General features: G+C 45.1%; 1 protein-coding gene across 3 annotated transcripts in view; it reads right to left on the bottom strand.

The window, feature by feature from the left end:
* Window positions 1-790: 790 nt before the first annotated feature.
* HEG1 (heart development protein with EGF like domains 1) overlaps window positions 791-23473 on the bottom strand; it is a 56098-nt gene continuing 33415 nt past the window's right edge. For all 3 annotated transcript variants that reach the window (XM_040603727.1, XM_040603728.1, XM_040603729.1), the window contains 10 exons: window positions 22526-22645; window positions 20813-20907; window positions 19452-19510; window positions 18866-19026; window positions 16972-17106; window positions 11444-11486; window positions 11295-11332; window positions 10663-10750; window positions 9075-9249; window positions 791-7382 (listed from right to left, as the gene is read on the bottom strand). In XM_040603727.1, the coding sequence (XP_040459661.1) occupies window positions 7233-7382; window positions 9075-9249; window positions 10663-10750; window positions 11295-11332; window positions 11444-11486; window positions 16972-17106; window positions 18866-19026; window positions 19452-19510; window positions 20813-20907; window positions 22526-22645 (1064 nt within the window). In that variant the 3' untranslated portion in view covers window positions 791-7232. The remainder of the gene's footprint in view (window positions 7383-9074; window positions 9250-10662; window positions 10751-11294; window positions 11333-11443; window positions 11487-16971; window positions 17107-18865; window positions 19027-19451; window positions 19511-20812; window positions 20908-22525; window positions 22646-23473) is intronic.

The following is a 23473-nucleotide window of genomic DNA, read 5'->3' as shown; positions in this document are numbered from 1 at the left end:
TGAGCTACCCTCTGCAGGTGCTCGTCTCTTTTCATGGCTACTGGAGGAGCCAGATGGTGGGTTCAAACTGGCCACCTAACTTTTGGTAAAGCAGATGAATCCCACCTTAGTCTCACCCGATTGCTATCGCAGTTGAGTGTTGTACTCGTCTGGAGCAATATATGAAAAGATTGTCCCAGCTGAACATACCTGCCATTACTCCAGAAGCTCTTCCAAATCATGCCTCTGCCCAGCATCCTGGGCTGGATGTTGTGTTCATCTGGATTCAAGGTACCCTCCTTCTTCCGCTGAGAGACCCTCAGCTGTATATTCCTCACAGTTCCCAGTGGCACTTACTGAGGTAGGACTGACCTGGCTGTGGTCAGGTCCAGCCTCTTGCCCTTGCAAACAGCCCTTGCTGCACCAACCTCTCCTGAGGTTTTCTTTCCCTTCAACATGCACTCACACATGAAAACATGTAAATTCACCAATCCCCTTGCAATTTCAGCAGGATGAAAAATTAAATTGAAAAAAATTTAAAATTAAACTGAGTTGCGTAACGCTACTGAAATAAACATATCAGAACACAACTTGTATTTCAGCTGAGTAGAGGTTCATTTAGCACAACAGAACTTACCCATTTCCACTGTGATTTTCATTTTAATTATTCAATCACTAAGCACAACCAGAAGAACAAAATATTCAATTTCTTATTTCCTAGATTAGATTTCTAATTATAGTAAAAACCTTCTAAAAGTTGTGTATGTATCTCTTTACAGGGAAAGCTAAGACAATAAAAAAAGCTGAGACATCACGATATTTAGTTTTATTGTATCCTTTTATAATACTGACTAGAACGCCAGATTTAATAATATTGGATGCAGGTATAAAAATAATCCAACCCTTTAAAATTACATTTTGCTACTACAGTACTGTATAATTAGTGGAGGCTGAAAATATGATACAACTTTAAATAATACTGGTTTGGAAAATGTCCTTAGAAACCCAGCAACATGGAAGCAAACATTCACAGATACAGGGAAGGAAACAGGGCAATGTCAAGGACATAAAGGAGGTTTACATTCAGGTTTATAAAAGAAGCACAAACAAATACTGAAAATTTACCTTTTGAAACAGAGCTCACAAAAGGTAAGCTTTACTACCGCAATTCTGAAAGCTGCTCAAATAAACCATTATGATTCTACACACCCAATTTGACCTTCTGTTAGGAGAAAGTCCTGTAGAATTTAACAGGGCTTAAAACAAATGACTGAGTTTAACAGAATTTCCTTTAAAAAAGGAAACTTTTAGGTATTTATTCTGTTGGGGTGGTTTTTATGTTGTTTGTTTGTTTGTTTAAGTAAATAATCCATCCTAGCAGATTTTATTGGAGACCTTTTATGTCAGGTAAAATTTATGTTCAAAAGAAGTGATCAGTTTTTACTGTATTCCACAGGACTTTTCCATATAGGATTTTGCAGATCTGGGGGCTACCTGCTGCAGTCGTTAACCCAAGCAAGACTCCCACCTCTTCTAGCATTTTACCAGAATAAAGGCCAGGAGACTTAGCATTTACATCCTACTTTTGAGGAACATCAGGCACCCTCTCTAGGTTTTCCCTCAACGAGGATATTATGCACATGCAACACAAACCAGACACAGAATAGGTGCCATCCCACATATGCCCTTACAGTATAGAAGCCATACTCACCTTAGACATTTACTTCTGGAAAACAAGCAAGTATATTCCTTTCTTTTTTTTTTTCTTTTTTTTTTTTTTGTTATTATTATTTCTTACCCCTAATGGATTTCTGTCCTGCTTTTCAATTTCAGCAGTTCAAGGGAACAAAGAATTAAGTACACATTGTAAAGCTCCTGGAATCTTACACAGTGCATACCCCTTTTGAAACTGGGAGATCTCGCCTCGTTTCTGAAGGGACAAGTAAGAGTGAACTGCAGAGTAGTTCTTATCTGTGACTGCAGCAAGCACCTCTACGCCCCTAAAAGATCTGACACGATAGGAAACAGGTTGGCTGATCAGTAAAACAACACCACAAAATTCACATTTATTTTCTTCTCGGGAAGGTGTTTCAGATCTTGAACCTGTTTTGTTCAACCTCACATAATACAGGTCCCGCTACAGAATAAGCATACTTTAAAAAAATAAATACAACATGGAAAGGCAGCAACAGTATCACAGAAATAGGCAGAACACAGAGCCACGGGAACGTACATATGACACACAGGTGACCCTGGTGGTGGAATTATTCAGGCCTAAAAACCCCACTTGATTAAAGTCCATAGGAGAGTTACTATAATTGATGCTGGATTAGGTCCTTTGTGTGTGAAGAGGAAAAAACATCAGTCAGCATAGGAAGAGCATTTAAGTAAAAGCATCTGTTCTTGTTAATTTAAGGAAGAAAACTAAGGTTTAAACATCACTATGAGGGAACGAAAAGTCCAGCTGGATTTGGAATGGATATGGCCATTGATCAGCATTAGAGACAAGTCCTGGGGAAGCACTTGGTGTCTGCAGCAATTCCCAAGCCCACTCTGCTGCTCACTCAGGTCCTGGCAACAACAATAAGTATTGGCACAAGCAATTCCACAATGACAAACACCTCTCTCTAACTGCAATTTATTGCTATTTTTCAAAGCCTTTTACTACTGCTCAGTGTGGAGGCAAATAGCTTTTAGAAGGCTGGCCACAACAGGTGACTCAGTGACTGTGATAGCGGGACATAGGGGAAATGCCACAACAGCAATGAGATTCACTGCTGCCACGTTACCGAATGCTTTAAATATGGAGGGCAAAGGGCATTGAAATGCCCCTGTCCTGTTTTTCCCCCATATAGCCCAATTCAGTGCTGTGAGGTTTCAACATTATGCAAAAGGCCCCTTATTTTTCCAGCGCAGCTGGGAGGACTGGCCATGGAGAGCAGCGGTGCGTGGCAGGGGCACAGGAAGGCTGTGCGCGCGAGTTTGAATAATCCCTCGAATCTGCATTTTGCTGCTCTGTTCACTGGGACTGCCTCTCCTAGGCTGACTGCCAGAGGTACTTCTGCGGGTGAGTGGCTTCTGTCAGCACAACTAGCAGAGCATCATAGCAGCAAACGCACACCTCCTACATCTTTTACTATCAAGCAACAGAATTAGCATTTTTTCCAAAGTTAATCAGAAATACCCCACACCACTGCCTTGCTGACTGCTCCTCTAGCTTTCCACCACAGCCACAGCAGATTTCTGTGCAGTGTTGATACAGTTTTTCTTCCTTTCCCCACACCTGGCTGAACCACTTCCATCCTCCTTACAAGAAACATGCCACTTCTATCTTAACCCCTTGGACAGGGGATTGCAATTCCCATTGGCTAAAACATCCAGCGTGCTCAAAATCTGCAATTTGGGGGAGCTAAAAGTAATCTAAATAGTCTAAGAAATAAGAGGCATCCGCATTTGAAAGTGGGCTTGAGGGCACGTGGAGACTTCTCACATCAGTCAGGAGCAACAAGCTCCACGCCACTGCCAGAAGGTGCTTCATTTTTGGCAGACAGAGGATCCCGGTAGCAGCTTTAACAGGCAAGTTGCACAGAAACAGGTCACATCCCTGCTGTGGCTGGGCAAGCCCAATGCTGCTGGGACATAAGCATTAATGTAAGTATCCTAAGTTCTGGCAAGACACACTGCACTGCACCCACCTCTTTTGCCGTAGTGGAGCTGGGAGACAGTGGGGCTTGGGTGAAGGCGGAAGCAACGCAGCATGGGGAGCGGCTGTGCTGGGGGAGAACTGGGTGCTGAATCACCCCAGGCAGCATCTGCTGGTTCCGCAAAGATTTCCTGTTATCACTGTGTGGCAAAGTACCTGCACTCACCCCGGTGCCGACTCCTGCCTGAATCCTCTCCTGCCGGCTGGGCAGGGCCTCCTAGGACACCCAGAGAAGGTGCTGCTGGTCAGGAGAGACCCCTTTCCTCCCTCTGTGGACTATGCATTGGCTCTGCGACTCCCTTCCTACCAAGGCTAACAAGAAGATCAGGCTGCAATGAATGAATTCTCGTAAGAAATTTCCAAATGTTTACCTTTTTTGGCAGAGAGAAAATTTCTGTGTATTAAAGTGCTCTCTTTTGGGAAAGGCCAAGTTTTGCAGTCCTCACTCAGAAAATCCTGCTGGGTTTACTGAGACCCTTTCACTTCAGATACAACATTAAGAAGCAGCTGAAAATCATTAAGACATGAAAATTAATTACTTGCAAACTTTTGTGTGATCTCAGTTAGGAATAGTCCTATCTCATTTCCACTCAAATCACTTGCAATTTGCTATTTGCTGTGAGATACAGACCAGGAGTTTTGTTCATATAGTCCATGTTATTCTTTATGCAGAAGGATTGATCTGCAATTGTGAGCTGATATTTCCTACTTTGTCCTTTGTACTTGGCACACACAGGTAAATTGCCCAGTCTTTCAACTAACCAAGCAATTAAACATATTTGCCTGTAAGCATGTGCCTGAAGTCTTCCTTACCTGACAAAATGCTGCCATGTGGTTAAACCCTACCATCGTTGCTGGGACTCTCCTCCTTCTTGCTAAGCCACTTGAGTAAAAAGGGACAGAGCCCAGTGCTCATCTGCATACTTTGGATTTAGATATAGCATCATTCCCGTCTTCTCCATTTCTTTTCTAACACAGACAAAACCCTCCTCCATACCATGGGAAAAAGGCAGTCCTTTCTGTCCTGGGCACTCTCAAAATCAGAGGCAACTCACCCACACAGAAACAACCTGCCAATGTCCTCTTCGATGGATCCCACCACATAGCAGAGTCAAGCCCTTAGTAACCATCATCCAACAAATCTTGTGCAATTAAGATACCAGCTGCTAATGAAAGGGAGAAGAATATCATTCATAGACTGGAAACACCGATCCATGTGGCAGGAATACCTAATTCTTGTGCTTTACCTGTTACACTATTTTGGATACTGTAGCTACAGTTTTCCTTAAATATAACTCCTTTAGGCAGCTGTACTTCCCATGAGCATCCAGTCATTTCCTCCCTACAGCTGAGACAAGCCACATACTACCACCTGCGAGGTTGATTATGGAACAGACAGCATGAAGCTGCATGCAACGTCACCATAAGGCAACATAAGAGCAAGGGATACTGCCCCAGGGATCCATAAAGATCTGGGGTTTTGCAAGCCTACACTGCTGCTTCTACATAGTAGACAAGGGGTGAGGCATAAAAAGACACTGTGTTTTTGTGCTATGGCTGCTGCACCAAACTATATCTTCTCAAGCACATTTGTGGTGCCTTTCCTGCCTTGCAGTTTTGAGAAAATAGACGTGAATGTGAGCAGGGACCAGAAACCTCTTATCCCACATAGCTAAAGACTGCCTGCTGCTAGCTCCCCTTCCTCTGGGTAGCTGTTGCACACTTTTGACAGGGAACACAACAGCCTTCAAAGTGCTGGGAAAGGATCTGGGAACACATCATCTGTAGGACACAAGTACCTGCTCACTGATGGAGGGCTCCTCGTCAACCCCAGGGTTGCCTCCCGTGAGCAACCACACAACATATCACATCTGAACTGCTGCTCTTACTTGGGGTTAGGCACTTCGGGAAATGCATCCTGTGGCCCTTAGTGCTTCAGTGGGATGAGCTACCTTATGAACTTAGTTGTAGGCACTGTGTCTTTTCAAGCATGGCCAGGAGAAGGGAATATCAGAGGGCATGTGCCCTTCAAAGAAACTAGCTTATGTACGCACTACAGAGATGGTGGGTTAATGGCTAAGGAATTGTGCTATTTGTTACCCTCGTACAAGCAGCCACCTTGAATTAAAAGCACAGTCACATTCAGGGGAAGGATCTGTATTTGGACAGGGTTTGGATGCCTCAGGGTAATACCCAGAAAAGATAAGCAGTAAATATACTTCATTAATAAGAACTCTTGCAACACCCAGCTCAGAATACAGTCCATGAGCTTTCAATCTGATCTTTGGTAAGAAATGTAATAACTTATGTTTTTCAGCTTTTGCCAAGATGATTAGTACGTGGAAACCTGTCTGGTCTGAATCACTCAAAACTTGGATGGGAGAAAGCAAAACACTCCAACATAAGTGATCTTTGCTCCACTAGGATTGAAAGCATCATGGTTTTCTCTCCTTTACATGCAATTGACTGCAGCGAGCCTTATTTTCCAATGTACTGAAAGCCTCTACAGCTCCTACAGAAGTCAAGGTGGGCTGTGGAGGCTTGAAAACTATGTCCCACCTGCAATGCCCAGAATTCAGATTCCACTTCCCAGCCAGGGCTATAGAGTTATTGCTCCTTCCCAAATTCCTCATAAGGAGCATGCTGAATTCCCAGCTCATCTTTTTCTTCCCTGTGAGCAATTATTTAGCATTATATTGCTGTTTCTACACTTAAATCCCTGCAGGGAAACAGAGCCCCATAAGATCCTATATGGAAGCACTATGATGATGCGTAGTAACATCACTTCTGGACAACGCTGGTTGACAAAACAACATACTTGGACTCTTCCCTACATATAGGAAGTTTCCAAAGTGGCACACAGGATCAATTGAGTTTTCTTTCAGGTAAAATTGCAGTGGTATGACTAACTTTTTGGAGATGATCAACCCATGAATTCAGCCAACATGGCCAGGCACCAGGCTTCAGCAAGGATCCAGTCATCTGGAGAACCTCGACCAGTAAGAAGGTAAGGGCCAGAGGATAAGCCAGCTTTTCTGTCACGTATAAAATGGAAAGCAATGCAGCAATATAGAAGGGAGTGCACAAACTTGTCCTACCAGAAGCAGTTGCACAGCAAATCTTTGCATGAAGTTTGGCTAAAAAGACAAGCACGGTCTACAGTGAAGAAGATCTGTAAACAAAACACTCCCTAGTGGTATTCAATGCAGAGTGCTGGGCACAGTTCGTCTGCCTGTACTGATCCATGCTTGCCATGTAGCGTAAAGAGTGAAGAAGCAGCACAGAACAAAACTGGAGTACATGTGTTAACTTCCATCTGGGTCTTTTAGTGATGTGCACCTTGAGCCTCTCCCTCCTCCTCTTCCTTCTCTCTGCTGCTCAGCAAGTGTAGCCATCCGTCAGGGCAGCAATGCTCAACATGAAGTTCAAAGTCCTTCCTGTTGAACGGGAAGATTAAGATTGATGTAGGCTGAACTGCCCAGGAGACAGATTGTACCTGGGGATCAAGGGCCATAAAGCTGTGTCAATCTTCCACTCCCTGTCCTCACTGCTAGAAATAGTCTCTTCTTCTGGTTTCGTCGCTAATGAAGGATGGATTGTATTGTCCAGGGTAGATGCATGAATGTCGAGATCCAGGCAAACCAGTGTAGGGAGGATAAAGTCCATTTCTTTCCAGTTCAGGATTTCTCAGTCCAGTTGGCTGTATTAGCAAAAAAGTAAATAAAAAGGGTCTTATTCTCACAGTTATATCCTCCTTCAGGCACCGCCTTACCACCTTTCCCAGCAGTTATTTCAGTAGCTAGAAGGAACTATGTGATCACTAATGATTTCTATAACCTAGAACGATTTTTACCGTAGGAGTTATGCATTGCATGAAGGGATTATTCTGATGCAATCTAGTTTCGACATCTTGCCAATTAGCAGACTTAAAGTTTACCTAGCTTCATCAAGTGCAGTTTAAGTGCACAGTTAATTTTTAATCCAAGACAATTGTGCTGATGAGTTCAGGTATTGAAACAACTCTCATGAAAAGGATATTTTCCCAGAGCCATCCTTAAAGGAAATGTTTCTAGAAAATTAAAGTTAGTCTCCTGCTTTGAGTATTACCTGGGAGCACCTCTCTCCCCATTAACCACAGGTACCTGCCCTGCCAACACAGACACTTGAATTATATGTCAAATACAAAGTGATCCGACCTTCCTTTCTCTTCCCTTTTCTTACTTAAGTAAAACTCCTGGGGACACTTGGTTGAGGAACTTTGGTGTCTAAGACCAAGACTGTACAGTCCTTTCACCCAGTAAATAACACCAAGCCACCTGCTTTGATCTGTTACAGAACAGATCCATGCAAAGCCCTTATTACCCACTGCTCACTAAAAAGCTCCCCTTTCTAGTTGCCAGCATAATAAAAGTCTTAAAAAATGTTTAGGAAATGCATTTACATTTCCAAATCTCTCATTCATACTGGGGGATTGATTATTATCAGGAAGGAGGATTATTTCCCTTCATGCTGTGCAATGCAGTAAACTTTCTTACTGAAAAACTTAAAATACAAGCCAGAAAAAAAACCATTGCTCACTGTTCTTTACTCTGGAAAGCATGAGCCCAGAAGGTGTGTGGTTTGGGTGAAATCCTGCAACCTTCACTTCCATGAGTAACCCCCTAACATCTCAAGGACTTCCAGTATGCTGCTGTAGATTAGTGACAGGTGATGCACCAGCATCACAGCTCTGGATACAGACATTAGCACATGGTACCAACCATGATAGCAGGTCTTCTGCTTGTGTCTTTCTGTGCTCTGCACAACCTATTACTCCTCCACCACTTCTTCCCTGTCACTTGTTCCCTCAGAGCTGAAAGAATGCTCCTTATGCACCCTTCTTGCTACAAGAAGGGACTTGCACCCTGCAGAGGGGAGGACTGGAAGAAAAGAGTGACCTCTTTAAGAAAAGAGTGACCTCTTTTCTACCTCACCTCAGTGACCTCACCTCAGTGAGCAGCATTTTCCCATCTTGGGATGAAGTCCCCTATGCAGAGGTCTCAAACTCCCAACATCATCAGTGAGGGTGACAAGAGAAAACTACCCACAGGGATCCCTGGCAGTTTGTCCAAAACCTTTAACTGTTCTTCTCTACTCTAGGAATGGTATTTTTGGGCATATACCAAAACATTTCTAGATATTTCCCTAGCACTCTTCCTAATGACATCTCTTTGTGGTATTCACCATGTGTAATAGCTAGAGTCCATAGGATTCCCAGTGCTTTGCTGTCTATAGAAGTCATTAGCTTTGCTCTTTTATTTCGCAAGAAAGGGATCTGTACTTCCAAAACGAAAGGAATATGTCTTTCCTGTATCAGGCACGAAGAGTTAATAGTTAAACTATAGATAGATACCGAGTAATACACATCCGTCATCTGCAACAGGTTCTTGGTGCTTCCGTTCTCCTGCATCTCTATGGTCTCTCTGCCCCACTCCTGTGTGCGGGGGTTCTTTGGATATTCAGCATATGGTGACATCTGGAAATCCCCACTCTTGAAAATGAGTTTACTTATGTCATTTTTATTCTTCCTGTTCATAAAAAAAATGAAGGAGAGTGAAAACAGGCAACTGACCCTGTTATCTTGTATTCACTTCTGTCACGATCTCAAGAGATTTACTTCATGTTTTGAACCTTGACTGGGAACAAAGATCACCGCAGAGGGGCTACAGTCCAATCTTCTGCTCGGAGTCAAAATCAGGTATGAGGTCAGATCACACTAGCCAGGGCATTATCTGGTGGGATTTAGGATGGAGATGGCATAACATCTCTAAGCAACCTGTTCCACTGCCTTACTATCCTCTTGGTGAGTTTTTCCCTACATTCAGTTTGAACCTCTCCTGTTCCAATATATGCCTGTTGTCTCAAAACTGTGTGTGTTCACCTAAGTCAATGCAAAAGTCATGGAAATTTAGGAAGAAAAAAACCCGTATGGGAGCCCCCATGCTATTCAAGTCTCCAAGTGCTTAACTATAGCACTTCCAGGCAGTATGTGAATTCCTAAGAAGGAAGACCTGCAAGAGGCCAGTCTGAATGGCACCAAATGCCCTACATGACTACAATGTTGTATGAGTGGGCTTTGGCAACAATTTCAGTTCAAAGCTGAGTACCCTCCAGGAAGTCACACAACCGGCACCCTGGGGGCCGGGGGTGACCTGGCCATCACACCTCCTGGCTGGGGCTTGCTGGGGCTTCCCTGGCTCAAAACACAAGGGAATAAGCGCACACCACTGTGCCAACCAAACCACCACCACGTCTATGTCACTGATAAATCCAGCCACTGACTTTAATCAGAGAGCTTTGAAATCCTAGATCTGACGGCTGGAACAGGGGGAGAGAGTGTTACTGCAAGGCAACCCTTTTCATGATATATGAATCACAAAGCAGATCTTCCTCAGCAAGAAAATCTTGCCTCTAGTCTGAAGCTACCGGCTGGTACAGGAACTATGTGTGTACATGCATGTGTGCATCTGAGAGGGAGAGACACAAAGTGAGAGCACATGCAGGACTTGTCCGTAAAAGGAAATAAAAATGGCCTTAAATACACTCAAACCCCACTGGAGCAATGGCCAGTAACCCCTCCTGTTGCCTAAGCTTCTCCTTTCTACTTAGCTTGCATTTTTGGAGACTGTTCCCTGGCTGCTTTACAGCTCTAAGTGGGAAGGACTCCTTTGACTCTCCATCCTTAGAGGACATGATTGCCAGGCACATCTTTAAAGATGCCCAGTTTGATTTTTTAGCCTGGTTACTGGGGGGGGGGGGGGGGAATACCCCAAATGAAAGCACAATCTAACACTTCAGTATCTCTGATTAATCCATTTGCTTAGCGATCCTATGTTTTCACCTATGTTTTGGTCCTTCAGGGTTCACGTGTGGAGCACTAAGTGTGGTGTAACCCGCTGAGAGGATGCCACTGATGAGCCAGGGCTGGCGGTGGTACCTACCGGCAGCAGGTGACGATCAGTGCTATGCCCATGATGAGCAGAAGTCCCCCTCCTGCAGCCGCGATCACCACAGTGATGAGCTGATATGCTACAGATGGGAAAGACAGACTCACTTAGAAACAGCAATGTAGTTGTAAATACTAATGTAAACACCTCCACAGTCCTCATGCAAAGGGATCAACTGCTTATTTCCCATCTTCCCTCCCTCTGTAAGCAATTTGCCTTAAATTTTCAAGTGAAATGGATGAGTTGGGGATCTCTTGCTGAAGGAAGAACAAGCTATTGTTCCCCCAGGAGACAGATTCACTTCACTGATTGACCAGAATAATTCAAATGGTATTACATGGATTCACCTCTGAGTATCTTGCTTCAAGAATTCCCACTATATGTGCTATCATGACAGGGCATCCAGAGAAAGGAGATCTCCTTTCCTTAGGAGATAACGTTAAGTCAACTTTGTCAAAGAAGTTCAACAAAATAATTTTCAACAGAAAATGAAGAAACAAAAAACACTGACAAGAGTAGCATGTACCTACTGCATTTTAGACTTAGTCATTTGCAATTACTTGTTTCAAATCTCTCATTTCTGACACTGTGGAAATTAAAAAAAAAAAACAAAATTCAGTACTTACGGTTTCCACAGTTGAATCCACCTAAGCCAAATGGGCAGCTGGTAACAGAAAACAACAGGGAGTTTCAGCGGCTTAGTTGTGCCAACAGGACACCAAAGCAACAATAAGAAGAATGGTGGGGTAGGAGGAGGGCAGAACAGTCACCATACCTCACACAGGTCTCATTTTCCAGTTTATATCCGTCTTCACAGGCTGAAAACAGAGGAGAGAAGGGCCATGAGCACCGCATAGTGGCGCAGGGGCAGCAGCATTTCCCATCGCCGCTTCCCACCACAGCCTCACCCCAAACAACCTTGGGGACCAACAAGCCGGTCTGCACTGCTGGCACAGCAGGAACACGGTGCATTTTAGTGTGATGCAATATCTCCTCCGGTTTAAGTGAAACACCGTGCACTGAAATTCACCTCCCGCTGGCTTTGATGGGACCATTTCAGGACTTCCCGGCAAAGCCAGCCTGCAGCCTAGCACAGGGTGGGCAGCTGGTCATGTCATTCCCAGTAGAACCTCTTCTTGTCCAAATGGAAACCCGCTGCACACTTGTACTGCTTCCCACAAAGCAGCAGTGTAAAAAGAACTGCAAGTGCCTCCAGTTTTTGGTTTGAAATCTCATTTGAACAGGGCTACTTTATCATTGATGCACATTATTAATTACTGTTAAATGTAAGTATTGCAACAAAGTATTATGCAAACACAGTTGGGGTAACCCAAAGTGCTATGTTATGTTTTGTCTCGTGTCATCCTTTTTTCTTGTCTTTCAAATTCGGAGCTAAATCAAATTTTGAAATATATTTTACTACAGAATAGAAATTAAATTTACTAGGTCTAAAAAACCCAGAAAACTGCTATGTACAAAACATTGATGAAAAACGGAAACCATTGCTTCAAAATAAAATAATTTCTGTGCTTATTGACAGCTATCTTATCACCTGATTTATCTGAGAATATTACAATACCCTTCTGATGAACAGCAAAGGTGATGACACATTGGACATACAATTATAAGCTTCAAACGACTGATGAGATCACTGCTTTTCTCAGCAATAATCCCACCAGAGCTCCGGTAGATCTGCTGCCTTTTGCAGAGGCAGCGAAGGTGGTCGCTCAAAGAATGGAGCAGCAGTGACATAGACAGAGTCACTTTGGGCAGGGGGACAACCAGGACAAGCACGTGCAGCAGTGCAGCAGCCCTTGGGGGTCTGCAAGACATCGCACCGGAGTCTGAGAAACCCCTGCAGCACACTCCACGGGGAATAAAACCAGACTGTTACGTGGAAACAAAAATGCTCATGAATCTTTTTTCCCCTTAAACACTATATGCTTAAAACTGGTGTGGCAGCAGCTCTCAAGCCCTCTTCCCTCTGCCTTGCACTCTAACTGTAGGGATAACTTGCAGCCAAAAGTTCGGGCGCTCTCTAACCCCAGCAGGCACAAGGTGTTCTGCAGGGAGAAAAGAGCGTTTCAGCAGAGGTCCCAGCTAAATCAGAATAAAACCCTCACCTCCTCCTCCGCTGCTCCCAGTACACCAGATGCCTCTTCCCCTCTGGCACAGCCAGTAACTGTATTTTCAGAAACACTCAGCACAGGAGGGGAGAAAGTAAGAAAAGGACAAACGTGTAACGTTGTCTGTTAGGGTGGGCTGGCAATATCACAGCAAACCGAGAGAGAGCACTAGTATCTTGCGGCTCTTCCAGCACCAATAACAAGGGATACTGATGCCAGCAGGGAGCAATGTGGTATGACCTCCTCCCCATAATATAGGTCACAGAACTTCCCTAAATTTAATTCCAGTTTCAAATCAAATAGTTGAACTGGAGCTACATTTTAGAGAACCATCCAAGTTTGATTTTAATATTTTCAGTGACGGACAATCAACCACAACCCTGGGTCAGATGCTCATAAAGTTAATTTCCCCAGCCATTAAAAACATTCACCTTCTTTCTGGTCTGAATTATTCCAGTGTCAAATTCCAGCCTTTGGATGTTTACTTGCTAGATTGGAAAAGGTTATATGATTACATTTCTCCTTTTCACCACCAAATCACTCCTTTGCCTTTAATAATGTGCACTGAGATCTTTGAGTCTTCCTGGTTATTGCAGCTTTTCTCTGAACGCTCACAGGTTCTCTTTGACCCTTTTGATTTCTGGTTCCCAGAAATAGATGTCGCAAGGCCAGGGATAACAAAACTTTCCCTCTTCTGCCTGCCCGTGACCCCTAAATGCACCCAGGAACTGTATTAGCCTTACAAGCCAGAGCTGGGGACCTCTTTTTACTGGCCAGGCCCCCTTCACAGCTCTGCCCAAGTCTCTGCTTTCCAGGAGATGCAACCCACAGTGTGCCTGGCACTCTGCTCTTGGATGCCTCGCCTTGCATGTGGTCATATGGAAATACTGTTTTCCTATATACCATTTGCTAAGCATCCCATGTTGCTCAGCATGCCATTTTCCCCATGGCGTGTGGGGATGCAGAGGAGTGATGCACTCACATCATGAATATTGCAGCTCTAGGCACAGGCTGGCAATGGCAATGGGCACCAACGATGATGTGGGAGCTGATGTCCACAACAGCTGGTCTTGCACCACTTCCTCTGCCCTATAGAGCCCCACTACTCCCCCACTACCTCTTTAACTCCATTTATTCCCCCAGAGCTGGGGATGGGGAGGGTCAGGCTCTTTACAACTCCCCCTCTGCTGCATCTCATCATGATGCTTTTTGCATTGGATTTATTTTTCTCTCTTTAAGATGGTTTCTTTGAAGCCAAGGAGGAGATCAGAGGAAGCTGAACAAAAGTTAAAAGCCTCAGTCAAGTCAGGGCAAGGTAGTAAACCCCAAAGGATCTTTGCCTGGCTCATTCATAATGCTGAGGCATGAGCAAAATGAGGCTGGATGAGTTGCTCCTGTCAGTCACTAACAAACGCAAACTGAAAACATGGAACAAATGTTCTACCAAAGCAAACCACAAGATGAAGCAGTAACAAAATCTGCAGTGAAGAGGAGGAGGCATCAACTTGACAGCTCACTGCAGATGCCTTCTCTGCTGAGCACAGCAGCCCCATGTACCCCAGCCCCATGTACCCCAGCCCCAGCCTGCCGCCTGCGTGTTGGGAAGGCCTGGGGGAGCCTGCAGGCAGATGCCGGAGCCCAGCCTAATCTCACCCCTCAGCCCCAGCCCAGTAACGTGTGTAGACACGTACACCCTGCGTGGAGCCGTGCCTGGGGCAGGGGCAGCCCTGGGACCCCACTGGCACAAAGCTCTCGGGCCAGGAGGCTATGGGGCAACACAGAGGAAAAACAAGATCCTGAACATGCATCTCTCTGTCTTAAACATGCAATGCTCATCTTTTTTCCTCTCCTCACCCTGCCTTTTCCTGCCACTTTGCTTTCTCCTCTGGCATCTTTCCTGCTCCTTTGAACATGCTCCCAGGAGAGCTTGTGCTGTCACACTCACTCAGCAAGCTTTCAAACGTGAGCAGGGAACAGAGGAAAGGCTTAAGTGTCAGGGGCCAAGCAAAGCTATCAAGTTGTGCTTTTCTACTTGGGATTTCTTTGCCTTTCCAAAACAGACTCAAGGGTCTCTTTAGAAACCTGCTTTGCTGCTCCTTGCTTTGCTCCAGAAATAGCATGCCCTTGAAAAGCTGGCACATTGGCTTTGCCGCCGTTTCCCTGAAGATACCAGGAAGGTTGAAAACCAGCAATGACCCAGAGACAACCTAACTGCACACCGAGAGGTACTGTGGCGAACATGTCAAAACTCCTGTGGCTCAGAGACCCCAACCTCCCTTTGTGCAGCGGATGCTTTTTTGAGCATGCTCCAGGGGACAGACACTGCCAGGCAGGACGGAACAATCCCTGGGGTCAGGGTGGCCAATGCCTCGTGCCCCAGTGGCTCTCCCAGCTGCTCTCCCAGCCGCACCCGCCTTCCCACGGGGTAGACCGGACAGGGCAGCACAATAGCCATTTCCCTCTTTGCAAATACTATAATTGGAGTTACCACACCACATTTTCACAACCCACAATGAGGGTCGGATGCTCAGGAGACCTTGATTCCTGTTTAGTCACTAAGAGGGCAGAGATTTTCAAAGAGGCTGGCATATTGTGTGCTATATTTATCAGAAAATAGCCCTAAATATCAAATGAGGGCCATAGCCTGGCTTTTGAAAAAGCCTTTAAAAATCCCAACCACCTGGCTTACCCAGATGGGTACAAAGTGATGCTGAAAATCTGTTACCTTGCCATGGTACGTGGCACCATGCTGTTGGTGCTACCCTCATGCCACTGCACTGCCGCCTAAATCCCACATCAAACCTGTCCCTCAGACACTCTCAGGCTGGTCAGTAAGATGTTTCTACTGGCAGCAGCCAGCTGAAGGTGGAACTGAGCCCTTACCCTGTGCAGATAGGGTTTTTTATATTTTGCACAGCAAACAAGACCTGTAAGTAGCAAGTAACCACATGTACAAGATGTTAGATCTCTTAGCCCTCTGCACCCATCACATCTGAGCGCCCCACAGCCTTTCAGCTATTTATCATCACAACACTGTTTGGCAAGAGACATGAACAAGAAAAACAGAGTAACTTGTGCTGGGTCCCCAGAATTGATGATGGAGCAAGAACTGGGCAAAAGCCTCTCAGGTTTCAGCTCAGCTCCCCACTCTCTACAATAAGCCCTTCTCTATCTCTCAAGGGTCAGTGTGAATGGTCAGTATTTCCTAACAGAAATCCTTGTCCCAACATACAAGATGAGGGCAGGGAAGGAAAACACATAGGAGAAGAAAGGTTTTGCCTGCAGCCACAGAGCAGAGGAGAGGAAGGACCATTCCAGAGGCAGGACCATGACCTGGAACCTAGAGATGCCCATTTCTAAGATGTCCATCCCAGAGCCTGCAGCACATGAGTTATTTCCAGGCACATTTTTCTCACTCTCTGATCAGATTTGGAATGAAGAAAGCATGTCCTCCTATTTCAACTGCAACCCAGCAGACACTGCCAGAAGCAATATATAACCACTACTGCAATTCTTATTGATATGTCATCTGAAAACCACATTTCTTAAGAAGCCCTACAACAGCTGCTGGAACTAGGGGATGGACACCCTGATCCTACAGAAGTCATTTTGACCACTGGCAAGCAGACAAAGACCTTGTTTAAAATGCAGTAAAAACAGATTTCATGATCCGAGGAGTAGCTAAAAAATAATATAACCCTTAAGCTTAAAATTTATTAGGAACACAGAAGAAGAATAAATTCATAATAATTTTCAGATACTTATTTTTAAAATATTGATGATATATTAGTATAAGCTTGTGAGTTTAAAGCACTTCTCCTAAGTTCGCTGAGAGTTCAGACAAAATCAAAACAGGCAAAGACACACGTCATCTCTGCTCTGTGCCACTGAACTGGAGCCCAAAGCTGTCAGGCCCCTTTCTCCCTCTTCTCAATCACTGTGACTCACAGCGTGCTCCAGAAAGAGATAATATTTTTCCTAGGGAGAGACTGTATCTTCAGTGTCTGCTGAAAAGTCCCCTAACTAAATAAAAGAAACTTGAGCTGCTAATATTTATTCATAATATGGTGCTCCTTGCACGCACAGTGATACGCGCGCACACACACACACTCATTTCCACTGGAAAAAAAAAGTTGAAGCAAAATTCAGGCAAAATACCCTGCATAAAGAGTAATACCTCTGCAGGAGTGGTCCATCTTGTTGTATTTGAAGTACCCACTTTTGCACTGGCAGAGTGCGACTCCATCAAAGTCGGTGCATTCAGAAGTTTCCTTGTCACACTCAGGGTCTTTCTGCTTGCACAAGCTGCCAACTGTAGGGAAGAGGCGGCCAACATCAGTGTGATTCTCTCTGAACCCACCCTTATGCTCATTTGCTTTCCCCAGGCATCACGTTCAGCTCACGGGCTGCTTTAGTCCCCCCCCCCCTTTTTTTTTTAATAATATTTTTTCCATTAGGAGACAGTCAATGTTACACTATGTCACCATTTCTTGCCTATCTACTGCCATTTGTACAGGCAAACAGGGGGGCAAATAAATGTTTCAGCTCAGAGGCAGGAAATTAAAAAGAAAAATTTGGGTTGGCCAAGCTGAAAAATATTCATCCCCAAGACAGTTCAACAAATCAATTTTTAAGTTTATATCAAGCAAAATATTTTGCTCTGCCCAAAACAATTTTATTTTCCATTTGAATATTAAGCACTGGATTTTTTCATTTTTCAAAGAAATAAGTTGTCCTTTCATTTACCTTACTTCGAAGCAGTGTTTTATTTTAGAAAGTGAGATTTGTTGCAACGAGCATACAGCAAAACCGTGGATAAATGATGGAAATTGTGTCACTGAATTTACATTTTTTACTGGGAGGTCAGACTAAATGGAATGAACAAATGAAAAAATATTTATGATGAATAGGATTTTATGGAAAATCTGTCACTTATCTGGCACACACCTTTTATAAACCTCCCCCTGCTGGATTCATCTTTTTTTCTTTTTTTATCTGACATCTTTTACATAATTACACAAGAACATAATTTGTTTCTTATACTGCTTATTGCAAGTGAGACGCAGACGTCACCAGAAGCATCGTGTCAGAGGTAACAGCTAGATATAATCTAAGCTGGTCTACCAAAACAGATAAATTCAATCCATGGTGGAGTGTGGCTTTAAAATATGGCATGTTAAAATAAAAACACGTATAAATTCCTCATCTTCATGTTTACTTTGCTAAAATGATCCAATGGGGTTCCCACTACATTCAGGCTAAGCGCTGCTGCCCTTCATTCTCAAAGCCAAACCTTGAAGCCTCACATGCCAAAGTCACAGAGCTCCACATGCAGAAGGTTCCTTGCAGGAGCCCATCTTTCAGGGGTGCTTACTCCCGGCATCCTGCTGGTACCTCTCGTGGCTAAATCTCTACTGTTCCCTTGGAAACAAGGACTGGGAGGTGCAGGGCACAGGGCCACCACCACCGATGGGGTCCACCTGGAGAAGGTCCTGCACAACACTCATGTGTTTCCACAAGTGTCTCTGCACTGCACCCATGTTCCCCTTTGGCTGGTAGAGGACTGGGTACAGAAATTGAAAGCTCTCGATTGTGAACTGTTTTTACACCCTGCAACACTGAAATTGGGCAGGCAGGAGCACGGGGCTCCCCGCAGAAGCCTCCAGTAGCTCCGATCAACTGTACTGGGGGGGGGGGGGGGGAGTGACTCTTGGCTTTCACGCCGATTCCCCGGCTCCCGGCCACATGCGTAGAATTAAGACTTAAGGTTTTTTGATCTGGCCAGGGCCCGGTGTCGCTTCCCAGAGATGAAAGGCTGCCCTACAATGTCTCTAATCCTGTGCTGTGTGATGTTTTCAGAGAGGCAGATCTCTCACACATGTGGAAAAGATAAGGTTCAATGTCTGCATCCCTTTTGTACTGCAAGGCTCCTAAGATGAATCCCATTTAAATAGGATAAAAAAGATTCAGAGGGGTTTTTCCGAACATCAAAATCTTTCTCCCTGTTATAAAAGCAGCCAAATAAAACATCCCTTTCCCCTCCCGGCCCAGTCCCTCCAGACACTATTTACCTCTGTGGAGTGGTTTCAGGCTGGAGATGAACTGGCAGGCTTCAGTGGGGGATTTGCAAGCTCGAATGTAGCTTTTCACACTGCTGACAACATCATAGAATGTCACGTTGGACGCTAAAGAGAACGTGGATTGCACTGAAACATGCACAAAATTTGTCTCCCTAACAGAAAACAAAACAAAACAGCCCTGAGTACCACAGGTCAGTCTGATGTCATTGTTAGCACTTTATACATAGGACTCTCATTAACACAAGCAAAACAGCCATGCATTGTAACAGACCTTAAAAACAGGACAAACTTGCACACAGAGAGGGAAATTTGGGGCTGGAAGGATGCTGGTATCTCACTTTGAAACCAGCCATAAATCCTTCCTGGGCAGCTCACAAGCCTATCCCCAAGGCACTCAGGCCAGGAGGAGGATGCTGGGAGAGCCAGACAAGATGGTCTGGCATTCCCCATGCTCTGTGCCACCACCAGGCTGGATTGCATCAAGCCCAGCACTGACTCAGAATGGAGAAAGTTGATCTCACGTTGAATATCCCGAACGCTCAAGTTTCTCACTTTCCCCTGGTAGCCTTAGCCTTACCTGGTCACCTTAACTGTGGAGTGGTGGTACCCCGGCAAGCCCGACAGCGATGCATTGAGCTGCAAGGAAGGAGAGAGCAGCTGTTAGAGCCCCAGAGGATGACGGAGGGAGGCAGCCCAGCAGGATGTAGCACAGGATGGCCCTTCTGGGTCACTGACACCACCCCCTTCATTTGCCAGAGCTGTCTGCTGAGGCCAAGGGGGCTCTGAGTGTCCAGCAGTTCATCTCTTCGATAAGGAAGATGCGCCGTCCTGCTGTCAGCAAGGGACGGCTAAAATCAGCACCGTGCAGTCTTGGACAGGAATGAAGATCTGGCCATTGTGACATGAGCATCTGCCTGGGGCCCCACTGTGCAACAACCACAAAGGCTGAGGGTGAGCCAGGAGCCAGCAGGGAGAGAGCACCGTGTGAGGCTGTGCTCAAAGCGGCACCCTCAGAGACTGCACATCTTCCAAAGAGGCTCCCTCCCGCTGGATCCAGGCAGTTGTCTGTGTTCACTCCCCAGCACAAACCATGCAGGCAGCATCAAGGTGACTCACTCGAACTCCCCCATCCTTTGGCGACATCTCCAAATCACCTACCCCAAAAAGAGCTGGGCTGAACTGCAGCCAGCCCAGGAACTGCTAACAGGGTGGACTCACACATGCAATGATCTGGCTAAAAAATACACAGAGATGTACATCCCCATCCCAGGGGTCTTTTTGGAGCAGGTGATGGCACAGCATCTGGGGAAGCCACCAGCTCACCCAGCACTTGCTTTCAGCTGATCGAGGACCACATGTTTGTGGCAGCATGGCTGGGAAACTCCACCACTAAGAGGAAGGTATGTTTGGGTGGGTGCTGCTGCTGTGCTTCATCCCATGGGGTTTGACTAAGAGCAAGGTGGCACTAGCCGCAGTTCAACCCGTCCCAGCACCTGTGAGATTTACTGGTGAAGGATAAAGCCCAGGGTTACTGTTTTAATGCTTGACCTTGGAGGAGCACTAATGCCCCTTCAAGGTCTGGAAAAGGCAGTGCAGCCAGAAGACACTAGGAGAGGATGGAGGCTACAGAAGCGTGAACCCAGCCACACAATGAAAAGGGCTTCACAGTTTTCTGGGCAGATATGCTGTCTTAAGCCCCACAGGAGCCAAATCTCTCCACTGAAGTCTTGACAGCCTGAGCGGGACAGGGAAGAGAAGTGTGATGAGATTTAAAAGCATACATCTCACCAATCCTACTTACACCAGACCAGGGTGGTTCGATGATTTGATGGACAGCTAAATCCATGCTACAGTCTCATGGCTTCCCATGACAACTGCAGGAGGAGCAAAGGGGACCCGTCCCATCAGTGTCGCCAAAGCCCCAGCAATGACACTCACCATCGCCAAGATTTCGCCCTCGATGTGGGGGAGCTCAGTGTACTTCCCGTGGGTAATATTAAGCTTCAGAGGGACCTGGCCAATAAATATTCTTACTGAAAAGGAGAATAAGACAAGTTAGTCAGAACACACGTGTCTGTGCCGTGTGTAGCTGTGGTTTCATCTGCCTTACACGAGAGACTGCCTGGAAAACCCCTTCACGCAGAGGACAGAAAACTCATGTCTGAGAGTCACTGCCCCAGTAAAGCAAAGTCCCAGACTTGGGATTTTTCCAAAAAGCTGCTGCGATGTTCCCACAGCCCCAGTCAAATTCCAGAGCTCAATGCTGCTGAACAGCCAGCATTTCACCACAGCATTCACACATTTCACATAGAAACACAGGCTACTTTAAAAGGACCCCTGAACACACAGAGAGAGGGGTAGATTTAGTAACAAGACAGTTTCAGGTACCAAAGCTATTTATAATATTTTGGGGTCAATGCATCAAATCTCTCACCCCTCCCTGCAATGGAAGGAAAGCAAATCAGCAAGTCAAAATAAAGCACTGCAGAAAGGACGTTTTCATTTTTTCAAGTTGTTGGACAGAATGAGCAACGACATCTGAAAAGAGATCCAAAAGATGCATTTTTCCATGCTTAGATTTATATTAGATTCACGGCAGCAGAACGCAATAATCTGAGTTATCCAGACTCGGAGAGATAATAACCCTAAATCTTGTATTAAGTGTCATGAGATACTTGGTGGAAATGAGAACTCAGGTCTCCAGTTTTATGTTCCACCAGCAAAATAAATATGGTTGCAGATGACATTACAAAGCCTCCAATTCTTTCCCATTTTTTCCCATCCACAGAGCCTATCTTCACCACAAATTTTATATCAGAGAGATCTAATGTAACAACTCTGGGTAAGAATAAGATGAGAATTACCTTCACAGTATTTACATAGTCTGCCGTATCCCGGTTCAAGGCATAATCAAAACAACTCTAAGTTAGAAGCTGACACATTCCAATTCAAAGAAATGTTTCAAAACACCCTTCAGAGACACCTCACCCATGTTTCCTTAGCAAAATTTCCATGCCTGTAATCCTTGCTGATTAAGGGTCAGAAGGAACTCAAGCAAAACAAATTTCCCTTTACAATGGGACATTGTAAATCCTTGAGATTGAGAATCCTCTCACAGAAAGGAGGGGTTCAGAACCTGAGATCCAACTAATAACTGTGCCACATGAAAAATGCTAGAAGGTACGAAACAAGACCTTGATCTCACAAAGGCTTTCACGGCTGCTTAATTTTCCGCACATGGCTGATCCCTCCGAAGCCAGGCTACACAATGGCCTCACTCACATCCCAAGCCAAGCGCTGTCGCCCAGGTTTGCAGGGCTGGGAGCTACAATGAACTGCTTTTGGGGGGCTGTAAGACACATCAGGAACAGAAGAGGCACATCTGTCCTTCACTAACCAGCCTGGCCCCACCGCTCTGTTGCTATGTTTTTAAGAAACCCGCAGCTATGAGCCTGCTCCCCAGGGCAGCCCAACACGACAGGCGTTAGACCCTGCACTGGTATAAACAGCAAAAGGCTCTCATTAGAAGTGGTGGCTGGGAGGAACATTAAGCCCCTGAACTAGTCTGAGCCGAGGTTAATTTATTTTAGAAGATTACAGATAATTATTTCCATCTTTTTCTCCCCTGGTTTTTCACTTTTGTTTTCTTACCTAAATTGCACTTTCCTTTTTCCAGCTCATATCCAAGAGGACACTGACAGATATAAGAGCCACGGGTGTTGTTGCAGGTGGCCAGCGCAGGACAAGGGTTGGAAAGACATTTATCAACATCTACAAAAGCAGAAAAAAAACAAGACTATAGTTAAAGAATCATAAAAATCATCAATTGTTGGGCTAAAAAAGGTCAACTTGGCCTCTCTTCTGTGACCTGCTGAGCATTATCAGATGTTTCATTGCATTATTTGCACTTACCGTTTATCCTGTTCTTAATTATTCTGTCGGAGCCAAAAGAATAAATAGAAATCACATTCTCTTGAATATTCATTCAAAAGCCCTTGGGATCCAGTGTTGATCCATGTTAATATGAACACTCAGCTTGTCTACAGCACTGCTTCTCTGCAGATCTCAGGGTGCTTTTCACAGACAAACAACCCTACAGTTATGGATGGAGAGACCGAAGAAGGGACCTTGACAGCCAGAGCTAGACACGGGAGCATGAGCTACTTCACCAAAGTCTTGTCCTTTTCACCCAAACATTGTTTCCATGATCCAAAGCTAATGCTTGAACACTGATGCAGTCTGTAGGTTACCCAGTAATGGTGGAGACAGCCCTGGCTGCTGTCACCTCCTTTACCAGAGCTGCAGCTTCCTCAGTGCTAGGTTGGGGACAGCCACAGCAGCAATATCTGTCTGTGCCACCGCTCATAATGCCCTTCCCTCTGGGTGAGCAAGGGCTTGTGGAGCAGACACCCGCTGTGAAATACAGAGTATCTGGGAATTAATGACTGTAGACTCGAATACTTCATAGATTAGCCAACTCAAACTGCAAATTCTGGAGAAGATAGCCAATACATCCCTTTGAAAAAAAAAAAAAAAAAAACAAAAACACGTCCTGCTCAAAAATGCTTCTCTTGCTGTGTTTATGATTCACAAGCACGA

The sequence above is a fragment of the Falco naumanni genome, chromosome 8, assembly GCF_017639655.2.
Source record: "Falco naumanni isolate bFalNau1 chromosome 8, bFalNau1.pat, whole genome shotgun sequence".
NCBI lineage: Eukaryota > Metazoa > Chordata > Aves > Falconiformes > Falconidae > Falco > Falco naumanni.
This window is presented reverse-complemented; position numbering and strand designations above follow the sequence as displayed.